The sequence below is a fragment of the Tympanuchus pallidicinctus genome, unplaced genomic scaffold (assembly GCF_026119805.1).
Source record: "Tympanuchus pallidicinctus isolate F22 unplaced genomic scaffold, pur_lepc_1.0 scaffold11, whole genome shotgun sequence".
NCBI lineage: Eukaryota > Metazoa > Chordata > Aves > Galliformes > Phasianidae > Tympanuchus > Tympanuchus pallidicinctus.
The window spans coordinates 13,776,452-13,794,014 of NW_026294627.1; the positions used below are offsets into that span (position 1 = coordinate 13,776,452).

The 17,563-nt window shown below is 43.2% G+C and overlaps 1 protein-coding gene across 4 annotated transcripts in view; it reads right to left on the reverse strand.

Moving 5' to 3' along the window:
- Positions 1 to 171: 171 nt before the first annotated feature.
- LOC128074928 (protein O-glucosyltransferase 3-like) overlaps positions 172 to 17,563 on the reverse strand; it is a 52,502-nt gene continuing 35,110 nt past the window's right edge. The window contains exons 1-9 of one of the 4 annotated variants that reach the window (XM_052671283.1): positions 14,679 to 14,894; positions 9,003 to 9,200; positions 7,401 to 7,687; positions 6,751 to 6,967; positions 4,872 to 5,068; positions 3,843 to 4,037; positions 3,513 to 3,598; positions 2,789 to 2,893; positions 172 to 1,950 (exon numbers count right to left, since the gene is read on the reverse strand). In XM_052671283.1, coding sequence (XP_052527243.1) covers positions 1,839 to 1,950; positions 2,789 to 2,893; positions 3,513 to 3,598; positions 3,843 to 4,037; positions 4,872 to 5,068; positions 6,751 to 6,967; positions 7,401 to 7,687; positions 9,003 to 9,200; positions 14,679 to 14,868 — 1,587 coding nt within the window. In that variant the 5' untranslated portion in view covers positions 14,869 to 14,894 and the 3' untranslated portion in view covers positions 172 to 1,838. Of the gene's footprint in view, positions 1,951 to 2,788; positions 2,894 to 3,512; positions 3,599 to 3,842; positions 4,038 to 4,871; positions 5,069 to 6,750; positions 6,968 to 7,400; positions 7,688 to 9,002; positions 9,201 to 14,678; positions 14,895 to 17,563 lie in introns of those variants that run through there. The other 3 variants (XM_052671280.1, XM_052671284.1, XM_052671281.1) reach the window with 3 other exon arrangements.

Below are 17,563 nucleotides of genomic sequence, written 5' to 3' on the forward strand. Positions count from 1 at the left end.
AAAACTTACAAATGAGGTGAGAGGTGTTGGGCTTGGTGATGCAGGAGGCTTTTGGCTTACCTTGCTTGGATGATTTCAGCCCAGTTGAACTCATGGTTTGCTTCATATGTATTTGTTCTCCTGTCAACATTTGCTGCTTTTCAAAGCTCCACATTTCAGAAGTAATCTGAATTTAATGTTTAATGTACCAATTTTGAATGGATTTTTACCAGAAATCTACAAGCTGACTTTGAGTCTGAAAGCCAGACATTACTTGTTGGTCAGTGAACTCCATGGCAGGAGTGGGAAGGTTTGGCATTGGTCTCTCCTTCCAAGACTGTTTACATACACTCTGAAAAAGACAGTTTCTTGGGTAAATATCGGCAGAGCCACTGGGAGCAGCATCTAGGACAAGGATCCTTCCTTCATCCCACCTGAAGGTAGAATTTTACCTCTGCAGTACTGTCAGCTCCTTCAGGCCCTATGAATTTTCTATCATTACCTTGGTGGCTTCACAACTTCAGTGGAAGACTTGAAGAACTCGTCTGCAGTCTGGACCTAAGGCACTTTTTGGAAATTCATCTTTGAATCAATCAAGGAGAACAAAGTTATCTTCCCCACTGCTCAGTATGGGCTCTAAACCCTTGATTGTTACATAGAAAATGCAGCATAGGTTTTTCTACCAAAACAGTGGTAGCTTATCTGCTGTCCACTGAATTCAGTGCTCTCAGATTAGGTAGATTTTATCTAAATTCAGAAAAATGGATAAGCTCCATTTGAGGACATAGGCATAGGAAAATTTCATGTAACCAAGTGAAAAACACAGCGACACCTTTAGCCCTACAGCAAAGTAAAACCAAAGTAGTCTAAAACCAACAAATTTCAGATGTATGAATACTCAGGTAGCTTAGAATAGCGTAGACTCTAACTGTACTAATATTTCACCTGTCCCTGAAGTTTCTAAATCCTTCTATGGGTCTGTACCTATATTCAGAGACATGGTCAATAGCATGGAATAGAACTTCAGAGTGGTGTGTTGGCATTCAGAGCACAGCTGTGATGGTTTTGATAGCTACACAGTCTAGAGTAGAATTTAATTTTGGTGATTCAGAGCAACTGTATGCAGTCAACTCTAGGACTGGTTTAGTAGGGAGGTTTTGAACTAGATGATCTCCAGAGGTCCCTTCCAACTCCTTTGATTTCACAATTCTGTGCTTACAAAAATACTATTCTGAACTTTCCCCCTCCTCTCAGTTTTCTACCGAAACTGTTAAGGATTAAGTCGTGTTCTCTATTCTATTACGTCATATACCACAAAATGATCTCAAAGCAACACCAGATTTGGTATCTGTAAATCTCAAATATTACTTTTCTTTGTCTAGTTAGAAAATTGTTTTGTATACAAGAAATAATCTAAAACTGAGGTAAACTTTATGAAGAAATCATAACACTGCTTTAGAATGTTGCAAATGCTCCTTTAGATTAACTTTCCCTGACTCATGGGAGATCTCTTTTGGATGACTGGTTCCTCACAAAACTTTGGTATCTGGGTCCCATCTGGATCATGAGCAGCACTCCACTCTTCTTCTGTGATGATGCAATACATAAACCAAGTCCCCTGAATGCTCCCCATTACAAGCTCAGTATCTGCCTGGTGGAGGTCATGGAGACAAAACTGTGGGAACCAACGCTGCAGACCAGAGTCAGTGTGAAAAACGATATGTAAATGCAATAAGAATACATAACTAAGACTGTCTGCTAGTGCCTAAGTGTCTTAGATTTCACAGCTTAAATCCTATTTAAATTCTTGCATTGTAAGTGGGTGATTTTCTCCATCCGGTACAGTTATAGATCTTCCCTTAAAGGCTTTTTCCTGTGGCAGCTGCACACTGAGTCTCTGTCATCAGGCTGAGGTACAAGTTCCATTCCATCCCGTATTTCAGGTTCGCTGGCTTGGCGTTCGGCATATTTCTGAAATATGTAAACAACATTTAAGAACGCTGAAAGCACCAAGGTGTAATTCATGAGACAGAATTTTCCTCCTCCCTTCCACTGAAAAGCTTGCCTTAATCCACAGTCCCTATGTCACTGTTTACAATCTGTTTACAAGGTGTCTTTTTAACACACCTACTAATAGGCTGCATTGCCTCTAAAAACCTTTTAATGTTTTCCCATATCCTATGATTAATGTCAATTTGAATATTGTCATTATTTGTGTGTCTAACCACTTCATGCAGATAACACTGAACAATGCCAAACGTTGTGTCAACCTGTGACCACTGAAACTGAGCTCTAACTCTGTACAGCAAAGGAGGAAAAAGCAATTAGTACTTCCAAAGAGCAGAAACTTAAGTTTCACTGGAGATTTGCATCTGCTAGGGAACCAGTAACTCTACACTCACGGCTCACCACTCCACAAGCTGTATTTCCAGAATTTCTTTTCCCTGTATTCAGTGTCACGTAATACAGCAGAGAAGCGAGTGAGGGGACAAATACAAACGAAAACAGGAAAGAAAGCTGTGTGCAGATTATGTCCTACCTCTATTAGAAACCATATAGCAAGTGACACTGAAAACAGATCTGACTGGGAGGAGGGGTGCAAAAAAATTAAATGAATCTGTCATTGTGCAAAACAACTATTACAACAGGCTGCCTCTTTAATAACAGGTTTTAGCAAAGTTCTTTACACCGATCTCCCGTGAATAATATAAATGATGCCTGCTCTGGAGGTAAGGACTGAATATGAAATGCGTAGCATCAGTAGCGGTAGCAGTTGAGGAAAGGTAATAAAACAAGCAATTGCACTAACCTGCAGCACTTTGTAGTAGTAGCAGTAAAGTCTGTGAGGCTGAAGTAATTCTCTTGCCACTGACTGTCCTTCTTTAGCAATTTTTTGTGCTTCTTCATCGTTTTCCTAGAAAATTGAGAAGAAACAGCAACAGATACCAGAACTATCAGTGAGTTCCTTGAAGCCTTGCTGGCACAAGCAATTTTATCAAAGGGACTATTCAAACCTGATTCTTTACCATTGCTGGTACGCTGCAAAGGGACACTGTTTAAATTTGGGTGTTTTTTTTTAAATCCTGGATTGCTTTTATGGTTCCCATTGGCAGCTCAGTGCTATCGCTGACACCTCTCATGGGCAACCGAACAGTTTTGAAAACAAAGTTGACTGCTGCTCCACTGTTTTGCTAAAGCCACAAGCCTCTTCAAAAGCAGCTCCGACATCTCCCACGTGTATTAGTTACACAGAAGACAAGCAGCTGTAGCCTCTTCCATGCAGTGCAATTTCAAGTTTTCCCTTTAGAAATGTCTGTTTGACTTACATTTAAAAGTGATGTGTGTAATGCCAGTGTATGCATTTCAACTTATGTACTTGCTCTCAAGTTTTGTAGGTGTGCATTTCAAAGCTTGCAGTATTCTCTTCTGATTCTTTATGGAGCACTGTCAGAAAAGGTTTTATTTTCCGTGTTTTTAACCTAATAGTTAAGCTTAAAATACAAATGGCATTTTCAGTCGCACAGAATGCCAACCTGTTATTCTGAGCAGTGATTATGTAGAGCAGTGATTCTTTTGTACATTTGAACAAACATGCAATAATTTCTTTTCTAGTCAGAACCTGAAAAAAGTGATAGAACTAATTAAGTAGGATTCTGGGCGTTTCTTTGAAAACTACTCACATTAGTCATTATACAAAGGCTTTGACTCACAAAAACCCTTCTACACATACCTAAAATTAATTTGCAAGTATATCCCTGAATAGAGATAGTTACTTGACTTATGGCCTTCACCTCCCTCCAGTAACAACAAAATGTACTTCTTTTATCCCGGGATCTCAGCTGAGAGTTTGTAATGTAACTTACCTTAGCCCATCTTATTTTCTCTAGCAAGTCCTCTAAGCTTCTCTTAACTGGAACATAATGTTTCCATGGTTTCAATACAGTATAAAAATGTTCATAGTATTGGGAATCTTGCTTCAGTACTAGGCTGTCACCCAGCAAGAGGTATGGAAACCTGTAAGCTGCTACAGTCCCATCAACATTCACCTGGTATTTGTACTGCAATGTGAAGAGAGAGGGAAACAAAAAGTGAAACATTTTGCAACAGAATAGGAACACTGGCTACACAAAAGTTCCTCCTCTAGGCAAGACACAGTTGTGTTTACTAGTTCTCATCTTTAAGCCTGCCTTAGTGTAATGCAGATGCAGTTTCTTGGTGTTCTGGTAACATTAAGATAAGAAGATTTGTTTTCAGCCCAAGACTTACAGTCAAGAACCTTGGTGTCACATGGACTTTTCCTGATGTGCATTATTCTATTTAAGTGTCCTTTGGCAGAACAAGGAGTAGAGCTGTAAGTGAATTAATATTAACTTACTCTTCAAAAGAGTAAATTTATTCTCACTTAAAACTATACAGAATAATTAAAACATTATTTTAAGAGCAACCACGAGTACATTGCTCTGCCAGATACCCTTGGCTGTTCCAGCACTTGTGATACATTGATCTCTAGAACAGAATCTCTGTTGCCATGTATTGTAATTACTTTTTACAGAACTCTGTCCCCTTTACTTCTTATACACAGGTTGTGTCCATTGTTTTCATACTTACTCCAAGTAAAAATCCTGATGGTGAGCAAACTAATTTCTCAATTTATTTAAAAAATAATCTTGAAGAACTCTATCAAGTATGGAGTATCAAAGGGACTCCGTGAAGAAAGGGTAGTGGCAATGACCTTGATTATGTGTGGTCTAGCTACCCTGCAAGAACCAGTGTTCCCAGATCAGCACAATTATTTCATTTACTGAGTAGAATTAGCCAAAATAAGCCTTTTTTTTATTACTCAGTAAGAAACTGAGAGCAAAGTTAATCTGAGACTATAATTTGCTTACTACCTTGAAGAAGTCAAAGAAGCCCATCAGTGGAACCTTTCCCAACTCCTTTTCTTTCTCTCTGAAGAAGAAATACCCTGTTATTCCAGCATCCAGTAGTTCTGGATTTTCCTTGGATAACTTGACAAGATAGAGACGTTCTTCTCGGCTGTCTCGACCTCTAAATAAAGCTTGTTCTGTTTTGTTGTCCCAGAATGGGCCTATGAGCATTGAGTGATAAGATGAAAGTGAACAGTAATGAGACAGTTACGAAATGGTTAGTGCTATGAATAGGAACTTGTTATGGCAGTGATATTACACTTAGAGACAAGGAAAAACAGGCAGGATTTCTCAGTTAACAGTCAACACATAATCACTTATTAATCACAGCGCTTAAACTCCCAGTCCTGGTTTGAATTTTTGGGTTGGAAAACTGAAAAACTTTTAAAAAGAAAAGTGGAGAACTGCTTTTACACTTGACAATATTGCAAATATCTTGAAAGCTATATGATACAATCAAGGAATCACAGAATGGCCTGGGTTGAAAAGGACCACAATGATCATCCAGTTTCAACCCCCTGCTATGTGCAGGGTCACCAACCACCAGACCAGGCTGCCCAGAGCCACATCCAGCCTGGCCTTGAATGCCTCCAGGGATGGGGCATCCACAGCCTCCTTGGGCAACCTGCTCCAGTGCATCACCACCCTCTGAGTGGAAATCTTCCTCCTAATATCTAACCTAAACCTTCCTGTCTCAGCTTAAGACCATTCCCCCTTGTCCTATCACTGTCCACCCATGTAAACAGCCGTTCCCCCTCCTGCTTATAAGCTCCCTTCAAGTACTGGAAGGCCACAATGAGGTCTCCCTGGAGCCTTCTCTTCTCCAAGCTAAACAAGCCCAATCCTTCAACCTTTCCTCATTAGAGACTTGCTCCAGCCCTCTGATCATCTTAGTGGTCCTCCTCTGGACTCATTCCAAGAGCTCTTCTATATAAGAAGTTATAATCAAATTAGGTAAGTAAAATAATAATTGAAGTAATTATCTGTCTCTAAAGACTGTCACAGTAACAAAACTTTCTTTAGAGAAATCCACTTTTGTCACCCAGCAATCTAGTTAGGTCTTTGAGAAGTCACTTGATGATTTACAAAGGAAAAAAACGTCTATACTGTGTCCTCAAGATATTTAGTAAAGCCTGGAAAACTTCCTATCTGCTTCCTTCTTTCTTTTAAAAACACTGAATACGCATCCTTCATTATTCTGCTGGGACTTTCTTTAAAGGCACACCAGAGTAGAGTAGGACCATCATGTAACTGGAAGAACAGCTGTACTAAATCAGTAAACATAGACTGCTTCAACTGATAATGTAACTAACCAAATCGACTAATTTAAAAATGAAGTGACAAAGAAAAGACCATGAACTATCCAAATAAAAAGAAACAACTCCTCATAGGAGTTAAGGAGTCTTACTCCTTAACTATTGTTCATGTCAACTGCATCATCCCTACGAATACACGAATGTCTTGGGGAAAAAGACCCTGTCCGTACAGCTGACTTTTCCCTTGAAGCTAGAAAAACAATTCAGAATATCCCATTTTTTTTAGTTGTAAGAGGCTGCAGCACAGTACTAGTTTGCCAATTTCAGCAGCTATCTTCTGGATACTGTTAAGTTAAAATTCACCATTAGCATGAAATGGACTTCTTACATTTTGGCTCTAAATCTGTATTCATCACCTGCTTTGTAGCAGTGTTGGAAGGTTCAGGCTCTGTGAAAACTACACTGTTTCTATTAAGAGACCTCCCAAGACACTTATGTACTAAAGATTATAACAAACATTATTTAAAGGCAGCTTCCTTCTTTGATGGAACTAAAACCCTCTTTTTTAAATCCAACCTCTAACTTACCCGTATTTCCTTGAATAGAAAGGAGATCATTTGTGACACCACGGAGGGTTTCAAGAGTTGAATGGGTTATGTCATATGTTGGAAGGATGATGTCTCTCGAATCCACAGAGCCGCACCATGAGATGATGGGAATAGGCCCAGGTGTATCATTGGCTTTTCGGTACTCAACTGGCCAATCTCCAACATTAAGATAAAACTCCACATTGGGGAGACGAACCTAAATGTATGCCCAAGAAAGTATAATAACACAGCTATAATTACACTGCTATTTGCCACGCTTAAGTAGAACCCTCAGCTCTCATGTGATGAAGAATCAATAATAAACAAAGATTTTACAGATTTAGATGATCTTAGAAGACTCTAATTTCAAATTTTTGTCCAGCAAATAAGTATGAACAGAACTTTCAGAGGTCAGGAAGTCTACAGGGTTGAGTCTTAGCTCCTACAGATTTTCTATCAATTTAATTAACATCAAACTCTGATCCCACACATTAGTTCTAGCATGATTCCTACAGAGATACTGTCATCTTGATAAAAAATAAATTTAAATCTCACTACACCAATGACAAATCTGAAGTTATAACAATACATACAGTGCTGTTACATTGCAGTATGATTTATAGTTTTGCCTAAATTATCAAAACTGATACCTTTCTTGCCAGTGACAGCAACATTTCATCAGAGAACATTTTGAAGTCTGTGTATTTCCCTAAGGAACGACGGTAGATGCGATTATTGAGAATAGTGTAATGAACAATAGCACCTCTTGTTTGACTGAACTTTGATGGGATTTCTTTAAACATTCGCTGCAGATCAATGGTGGGAAAGGGAATGAAGTCCTTTGTAATCTGAGGCTCCTGGGATGGGCAAGAGAAAACATTCTGCCAGATCTCAGGGTCTTCTTCAGGGCAGTCGCAATATTCATGATAAACAGGTCCTGCAGAAAACAAGCACTGAGAGTCTATATTTGTGCTTCTAAATCAATCATAATTCCCCAAACAAACAGGCACAGGAATGTAGAAATTAGAGTGGCTTGAAGTTTTTTAGAAACAACAAAACTACAACATCCATTCCAGAAATGAAAACAGTAGATTTTTGTTACTTGTTGAGGGCAAAAATCCTCTGCCAAATGAAACTTCATTCTTGTGCTGCCTGCCAGCCAGAGAGAATAGAATCGATCTATTTGTCTGCAACTAAGGCACAGGTGTTTCAACTTTTGTCTAAATCCGAGCTTTGGCACAGCAGTTTCATCTGGCCACAAGGTACTTCCATCGATGCACCACCAGCCTTCCTTTCTATCTTTTTGAAGTAGGACTGCTTACACAGGAGCCGCACAGAGCATGAAATAAAAGCCCTTATTTCATGGATTTCTACTCAAAACACGTTCTGTCCTGTGTCATAGCATCATGGCTGCTGGTAAACACGCATCAGCATAGGGAAGACAAACCGCTACCTGCAGGATTCAGGACAGTTTGATTTCAGCTTGGAAGTGTTCCAAAGTTTGTACTTAAGACATTTTACAAAAATAAAACATAGCCAAATTCTGTTTAGAAGAACAAGTGCTAAAAAGAAACAAGACTTTCCGGGAAAGTAACTTCATTATCCCTTTATTTGCTGAACAGATCTGTTTTTGAGACAGAGGTAAGTTAAAGAAGCAGATCTGGAATGAGAGAAATTTGCCTTATCTTCCCTGATTTTAAATACCTCTTACATAAATGTACAGACCTGCATTGAATTAAACTGTGCTATGAGAAAAAAGTTACACATTAGCCTAGCTAGAGAAATATTATCTTTGTTTCCATGAAGCATCACAGCATTTAGAAATCATGGAGAGACATATACGTTATGAAGTATTAGGAACAACACAAAATCCTCACTTTTGCAGGTATTAATTTCTACTTCAGATAAAAATCACAAAATGCTTAAGTGAACTGCTGATTGAAAAAAGGTAAAAGTACCATTCCTCTCTTTTTCCTCTTAGAAAATTTGGAGAAATCCATTTCTGGTTGCAAGAGTGAAGACGAAGTGTCCAGACACAGAGACTTAACGTCAGAAGCCAAAATCGACATGGGTACATCCTGTAACTTGGCAGTGAACAAGATTGTCACTGCTTATTCACTGTATGAAGGGAACATTTGTGATGACACTACATGAATATGAGCAACCAAACCTCTCATCTCTCACTTCTAGCAGTAAATTAGCCCACAGCATTTCTGCAGCTACATTACATTATATATATTTACAAAAATTACCTTTCAAAATGTAAGGAGATTGAGCTACATGCTTATCACCATAAAGTATCTCAATCTTCAGCCCTTTTCTGACACTCCCATACATCCGATATCGCATAAGAAATGTGCCATCATTTCTATCCAGAGGGTGAGGAGTGTAAATTCTGGTGATCTCTTTTGGAGAAAGTGCTTTAATTACCACTTTAAATTGTGTTCTTCCTGGAAGTAGGAAAATAAAAACAGATAAAAGCACTTTAAGCAACTAGAATCCCATGTATGAAATAAGGTGAGAGCAAACTTCAGCTGGATGAAATCCGTAGCATTTAATTAAAGTCTGCACTGGAAATTTTTTGATTATACCAAGTTGGTGAAGCTCATCTCCAGTGACAGAATGCCATTCTAGCCATTTCTCTTGATCATGACATGCCTAAAAAATGGAAACCTGTAGATGAAGATAAAAAGTTAAAAATGATTACAACACAGAAAGAAAGGCTAACAGTTAGGGTAGCATGGTTAGGTTGTGGTTGGACTTGATGATCTTGAAGGTCTTTTCCAACTTCAGCAATTCTATGATTCTATTCTATTTTGAAATTTGTGGTTTTTACAATTTTGAAGATTAGGTTTAATCTTATGTTTTCCAGTTAGTGTTCTGAGGAACAATCATCTTCTCTAGAATAAGAGAGAGAGAAAAGCAAGCTAAAAGAGCATAGGAGAAAGGAATACTTGCCAGCCTGTGGAAAGGTAGCTGTAGCATGCAGGAGTCAGATACAAATTGTTCACCTTTGGGCTGCAGCTGTCTGTCTTGCATATCTAAAGTTCCAGCTACTGAAAAGCAGGGATAAGAGGGTGATAGCAGAGATGTTTCTTGGACATCTGTCTGACCTGTGCTTAAAAATCACCAGCATTTCATCATTAATGCCCCCTCACTTTTTAACTGGGCATGGAACATTTTGTGGACAACATGAGCACACATAAAGATAAACCTGTTACTTCTCTCTATCACTGCCACACATGAGTATTGCCAGTGGTGTTCTTCAAAAAAGGGGAGGACAGTTTATTTTCAGCATCTGATGGTTTAATCATTGCAAACCAAATACGTGCAACGACTATTGCCACAAACTAGCATACAGAAAGAAATTAAACTGAAAAATTCCAAGTAAAATCAAGCTGTTACTAAAATCTAAGTATGTCCCAACAGCATTCAAAGACTGAGATGTTACATTTATTTCTATACATTTCTTATCTGACTGTAATTTACATCCACAAATAGTGCACTGATGTGGGATGTAAGTACAACAGTCACTTAATGATCAATCATGTCTTTCTTAGAGCATTAGATCTCGAAACTGAACGAAATCAGTTCACATGCAAGAGTCCACACATCAAATTAGGCTGAATCCCTGTGATTCCAGCTGTGTGTCTGCTGCCAACAGATGTCATGGTTCCTCACAACAGTTACCCTGAGTAGCCCAGATTCTTTCAGATGTTGGAGTGGATCCCTCTATGAATTAGCATATGGTCAATGTCTCCCAGCAGAAGAATCTGTCAAGACTGAACAGACTCCTCTGCTTTGCATTCAAATGGAAGAATATAAGATATAAATTATTTGTAATCATCCCTCAGTTTTCTTATTATTCAAAGTCCATGTCAGCTAAACATACCAAAAACCAAGTCAGAATATCTTCATTTAACAACACACCGAGGAAATAAAATCATTATGAAGTAAGCACTCAATCTTTCTTGGAATGTCAGTGTGGTGAGCAGCACTACCACAGATTAAGGAATGCTGAATCTTGTGTCTTTGGTAGCAGGCAGCTCCATCACAAAAAGCCCTCACTTATCCACCCACAGTGGCTTCCAAAATTGCATTTGTCTCTTCTGAGAAATAGACAAACAGTAGGGTTGCCCCAGATACTCTGTCCACTCCTCAGAGGAAGGGCCAGAGGCCAACTCCCTTCTTGCTTAAGTGGCAAGCTGAAATAAATTAGCAGTGAAGTTATGCAGTGTGAAATTTCCTTGGGCAAGTAGATCAGGGAGCTCAAATAGACTTAAACTCCAGAACAATTTATCTGAATGTTATACTGGTTTAAATCTATATGTCTGTCACAGCCTTGGATCCCTGCAGCCTGTAGCTATGTGAGCAGAACTCATACAGACTGACTCACAATTTGGGAGCGCCACAGTTTGATTCAGTACTGCAGTACAGATGATTTGCATCTGCAAACTGCCTCATTATCAAAGAAGAAAAATACAGTTTCTTTTCAAGTATTTTTGATATCTAGCTTCTAGTTACATTCTGACCCGACACATAGTAGAACTGCACTGATCAATTTAGGAATGTCTGTATGATCACGGACCATAAATCAGCCTTTAAACCAAAGGTCTTCTCAGTTTCTTTTGTCTTGCTGCCTCAAGCCGGATATGCATAGTGCAAGGTAGTAAGAACGATGAGAGTACAGAGAAGTATTTTTTAAACTTATTGTCTTTTCCCCTTCTACAAACTTCTAACAACAGGGCTTTAAAAATCACAACTTGTACACATAATTTTAGTAGCCTTTAGAAGACGTTTTCCATGGCTGCTTAAACTACATTTTAACGTGCTGGTATTTGTTCCAACAAAAGAATCCCAGAGCAGTAATTTTTCAGTAGCCAAGTTCTTTCTAAATGTATCCTTCAGCTCATCTTCGACCTGTGCAAAATTAAGTTGTGCAATGAAACATTTGATATTAAAAACACAGAGATTTATCTGAACACTGCCAGAGGTCTTAGTATGAGAATCTTTGCCCTTCTGAGTTTGGCTAGATCCCATGAGTAGCAGACATCTCTGCATACACACTACTACCAGTCACATCCACCTTTTCCAACTTCCTTAAAGGCAGATGCCCCAAGCTGGGCATCCTCTCATTATGACTATCACAAAGTATTACCTGGATGAAAAACCCTTGAAATCCAGAGCAAGCCATGAAGTAGAATCACAGAAAAAAATTGTTTTCTGTTGGTTTTATGCCTTTGCCTCTTTTCTGCCCTTTTTAGAAAACATTTTAACTGAGTATAGAGAGTTCCTACCAGAGAAAACAAAGTTTGCAGTTATCATAAAAATGAGTCAATACTGAGAAACCATGAGTGAAGTACTACTTGGCTCGATCTCCTCATCCCCATGAACAGGAAATACCTGTGAGTGTTTTTGTTCCATGCTGCTTATAATACCGGATGGTCAATAAGGAAGTGCAATCTGCCCCAAAGCACACATTTTTAGCTGCTAGTGGTTTAGATGCAGCAAGCATTTGATAAGGGAATGGTGACCTGAAAACAAAGCTCACTGGGAAAGGAAAAAGCCAGTCTCACTCAAAAGAAGGGAGAGGGGTAAGAGATTGAGTACTGAATAGAAATTATGCACTGGTGGCAATAAGATTTCTGTTTTTGATTTACAGTATTCATTACACGATGGGGCTGATGCCTCTAAGTACTTCATTGCTTTGCTGAACTATAACAGTTTTTTGCTTTTTTTTTTCTTTTTAATTGCAGGGTACTTCCACTTGCATTTTTCTCTTTTTCTCAATTGAAAGAGTTGATACAAGAAAAATGTGTCCTTGTTGAATCCTTACCACCAGTGCTTTCATTTTACCCTGAAAACCTGTCTGGGGCAGCACTTTAAGGAAAAAAACCTCCTATTCTGAAGAGAATCTAAGACGTGGACACAACCAAAATAGGATACTTACAGTAAATCAGATGACGAAACTTCTTTTATGCGGGTTTTATTCCTTTTGTGTATCTTGCAAAGGAAGTACGCCCCGTCCTTGGAGGTGCTCAAGGTTGGATGGAGCCCTGGGCAGCCTGACCTGGTGGGCTGCAGCCCTGCCTGTGGCTGGCGGTTGGAACTGAGTTGGCTTTAAGGTCCCTTCCAACCCAAACCGTGCTGTGATTCTATGACCCACATATCCAAAGAAGAATCCACAGAGTATACATTGAAAGTTGTGATTTCAGCAGTGATTTTTTAAATTATTATTATCTTTGGAGTTCTTTCCAGGGAAAGAGTGAATTCTGCATCATTTGACAACTTCCTGAAAGGACAGCTCGAAGACTTTGCAAGCTGTAAGTTGAAATCATTGTGTTGTATGCAACAGCACACATTAGTTCTTGTGATTAGACTTGATATTCCAAAGAATATTAACATCTGAAATCTACTGATCGTCTTTCGCGTCACATTGGGCCCCAATACTGAGCTTGACCGAAATTCTAATCCACGCAAAACACAATTCAATAGCTTAGTTTTACAGATGGGAAGCCTCACCTGCAGCACTCTGGTCACAGTACTGTTGCTTATGCAATGGAGATGATGATGCAGATTTATCCCAGTGGGGATATTCTGAGATGTATTTTGCTCATATTGAAAAGAAATGCCTTGGTAAGTATTATAATACTGACTGACATTTTAGATAGACACAGATAGAACTTGATAGATATAATAGAACTTGAACATTAAAATTCACTTGAAAACTGAAAGTTGCAACCCATGAGTACACTAAACAGTGCTCTTGCACTGGAATGTGGCCACTGGCACCATCACAGTGTTACTGGATCCGTGGTGCTCTCCTTAGAGCCCCTTGGCAGCGCAGTGGGGCTGGCACTGCCGCTCCCCGCAGCCATCCCGCACACACTGGGACTGGTGGCTGCAGGCCCACAGCATGCGTGGAAGGCACCCTGTGCCAGATGGCACCCGGCCCTACAGCCTTAGTATAAACACAGGCTACGCAGGGCAAAACAAAGTTCTCAACGCTGCTTCTCTCGCAGCACTCATACTTGCAGGGAGAGCAAGCAGAGCTGCGCACCTTTTACCTTTAGGAATTGCTGTTCAAGTCCTGCAAGGCTGAGACCAGCCCTGGTCTGGCAGTCAGTGTGCGGTCCTGGGGCGCTGCTCCAGAGTCGCACTGCAGGCCAGCACCATGCTGCTACAGGGGCCAGAGAGGGGCCAGAGCTGGGGGCCTGGGTTGCTGCGGGGCTGAAGGCACGGCTCTTGCGCTGTGTGCTACCATCAGCCATGAGAGAAAACTTCAGGTAAACGCTAGCTGTTTTCAATTACTTGGCCTATTCCTTGACCTCCCAAGCAGCAGCCTTCTGACACGCAGTTACCAAGAGCAGAACTAGGCTCCTGCACGGCTTTGAGAGGCCATGAATGTCAATTAGCTCTGCCCTGTACAGACTAGCACCTCAGCCCTGTTTGGTCATCATCTCAAGTATCCTTACTATGGAACCCGAGATGCAGAAGTACTTTTACCCTAAATGACAGCCCCCAGGAGAAGGTTAACTCGAAGGCAGCAAGCATTCGGCCAGCAAAACTCACGCCCCGCTCAGTGCCGGGTTGAGCAAATGGGAGATGGCAAGCACTCCTTGCAGCGGTGGAACAGCGGAAGCGCTGAGCCTGCTGGAGCAGAAAGCCGAAGCGAGCTTAGCGTGTGCAGGGGCGAGGAGAATGCTTTAGCACTTGTGCACGGGGCACCGCGATTCCCATGCTGGGCTCCAGCACTGCCGCGAACTGCGCGACGAGCAGCGCTGCGGGTCCCGGCCGGGCGGCGCAGCGAGGCGGGGAAGGGAGGGGACGGGACGAGACTGCGAGCGGCTCCGACCGCTTCCTCGCGGATCCGCCGCCCCGGGCAGGGCGCGCAGCCCGCAGCGCAGCCCCGAGCACACGCACGGTACCTGGGGGAGAGCGGGAGAAGTTGCGTCCCGTCGCGCTGACCGCCTGGATGTAGAAGTAGCGCACGGGCAGTGCGAGCCCCGCTTCCAGCCCGGGGCCCCACGCCACGCTCCGCTCGGGACTGACAGCGGCCGAGCCCAGCAGCGGCAGAGCGGCGCCCAGCAGCAGCAGCGCGCAGCCCCGGCTGCCCATGGCCGCGCCGCGCTGGAGCGGGGCCGGGGCCGCGGCCTCCTCCGGGCCTGCGCGGCCGGGCCGGCCCCGCGCCCGCTCCCCGCGGGAGACCGCCGCCCGCTCCCCCCGCCCTGCGGGGCGGCCCGAGGGGGCCGGGGCCGGGCGAGGCCCTCGGCTGAGTGGCAGCTCAGCCCGCCCCGAGCCGGGGCTCCCTGAAGAAACAGCTGTCTGTTTTCCCCGGCAGCGCGTTGCCGATGTTGTTTGTGAGTCAGCCGCAGGGCAGAGCCGGAGCGTGCCCTGGGCTCCTGCCCTCTGCGTGCGGCGGTTGGTCCCGTCAGCGGTGGAAGGGGAAGTGGCAATGCTGTCTAGAAAATTGAAAGTTTCACAAAACAAAGCAGTGCTGTAAGTTTACCATGATGGAAACGGGAAACACCCCGGATGGTTTGTCTCCTAAAGTTGTGTGTTTTCTTACCAGAGGCGCCTGCGCTTCCCTGGGGCTGTGAGCAACCTGATCTACAGGGAGGTGTCCCTGCCCATAGCATGGGTTGGAACTCGATGATCTTAAAGGTTCCTTCCAACCCAAACCGTTCTATGATTCTGTGAGGAAGTGAAGGTGCTGGTGGATGTGGGGCTCGTAAGACTATAAGCTTCCGTGCCAGACTGGATTTTTCAGATACAAAACAATGAGAGCACAAATGAATGCTGCTTGTCTTTGAATATCATGAACCTCAAGTCTCCATGCATACAGACCATGACAAACAGGTTCTTTGGAAGTGGAGTTATTGAGCCTGGTTTCCTCCTTGCTTTTGTTTCTGGTCTCCCAAGCTCTCTCACCCCAGGTAACCACAGACCTCCAGCAGAATACCAAATATGACGATCCCAGTGGACAAGAGAAAACACGCACAGCGTTAATTTCGAGTTATTTGCTTATTGGCCAACCAGTCCCTCCCTGCTTGCTGCTTTCCTTTCCCTCTCCACGACATTTCTGGGCAGAGCTGGTGGCTGGCAGCAGTCAGTGTGTGCTGACCGAGGGCCAACCATGCCCATCCGACCCAATCACCTCTGCAATGGAATGGCTGGGGCTGAGGGTGAGGCTAAGAAGCACATGCCATTTACCTTGCATTTCATGGAATCATTAAGGTTGGAAAGACCGTTAAGATCATATATCCAACCCATCCCCTCCATGCCCACTAACCATGTCCCTCAGTGCCTCATCTCCACATTTCTTGAACACCTCAACTCCACCACCTCCCTGGGCAGCCTGTGCCAGTGCCTCACCACTCTGAGAAGAATTTTTTCCTCATATCCAACCTGAAGCTTCCCTGGCACAACTTGAGGTCCTCAGATTAGCAAAGACTTTACTAGCTAACATAATGGTCTTGTATCCAAGTTAGGATGTTATGGTCTGGGTGGTTAAAAATTTGTCCAGATGCTTGTTTGGTCTACGAGGCTGAGGTTGATGAGTCATCTCTACCTGGGGGCTGGTAATAAGCAGTCCCACAGGGACCTGGCTGAGGATGGGATGATGGCATGCTCTGTCAGTGAGTCTGCAGATGACACCAAACCTTGGGACCGGTTGGCATGTTCAGGGCATGCCATCCCAAGGGACCTAGGCAGGCTGGTGGTACCAGCTGGAACATCCAACAGAGTCCTGCATCTGGGTGTCAGAGAGTGGCAAGAGTAGGCTGCTCCTTGGGAATGACAGCAATGGCATGGCATCCCTCCCTGATGCTCATCAGGCCTGGTAACTAGGGCAGGCTCCTTGTACGGACATCAATCTGTAGATCAAGACCTGGCCTGGTGAGGTGAACCAGAGTCAGACCCAGCCTTAGGACAGCTGCAGGGCCATGGAAACAGTGCTGGGCCAAGGCTGAGCCACATCAGCCTGCAAATGGGACCTGAGTTGGCTAGGCACATGGCCAGGTACAGCAGGGCAGTGGGGAGCTGGGAATTGACATCCTATGGTGTCCCTGTGTCAGGGACTAATGGCCCTGGGTGGGCTTAAATGGGATCCTGATCTGTGGGCAGGGTGAGGAGAGGTCCAGAGAAAGGGTCAGAGCCTCCTGGTGCCTTGACTGTGATGAAGGTATGCTTGTGCTGGTACAGACTTGACCATAAACAGTTCTGAGGGAAAGGCCCTGGGGCCCCAGTGGGCAGTGAGTGGGGCATGGGCCAGTAGTCAGTCCTCGCAGCAGTAACAGCCAACAGCAGTGTGGTGAGAGACTGAGGGAAGTGGTCATCCCCTCAACTCCGCACTTGCTGGGTGCATCTGAATGCTGCAGCTACTTCTGGGCTCCCCAGTGCAAGAAATCAATTATTTGGATCAAATTCAAGTGAGACCACTGAGATGGTGGGGCCGGAGCTCCTGCCCTATGAGGAGAGGCTGGAGGAGGTAGGTAATTCAGTCTGGAGCAGGGCCTTTTCTCTGGAAGAAGGGTGCTTTCACAGGCTCTTCACAGCTGTGTAGGACAAGAGGATGAGAGACAACAAGCATAAACCAAATGAGATGTTTGACTGACCCAGATATAAGAAGCTTCTTCCCCACGAGGACACACAGGCTGAGGCTGCCCAGAAAGGCAGTACTTTCTCCATCCATGGAGGTTTCAAGCCTGAGCTGGACGTTGCTCTGAGCAGCATGGTCTGACCTCAAAGCTGAGCTTCTGTGAGCAGGAGACTGAACCAGAGACCTGAACTCCATCCCAGCCTCAGCACTGCT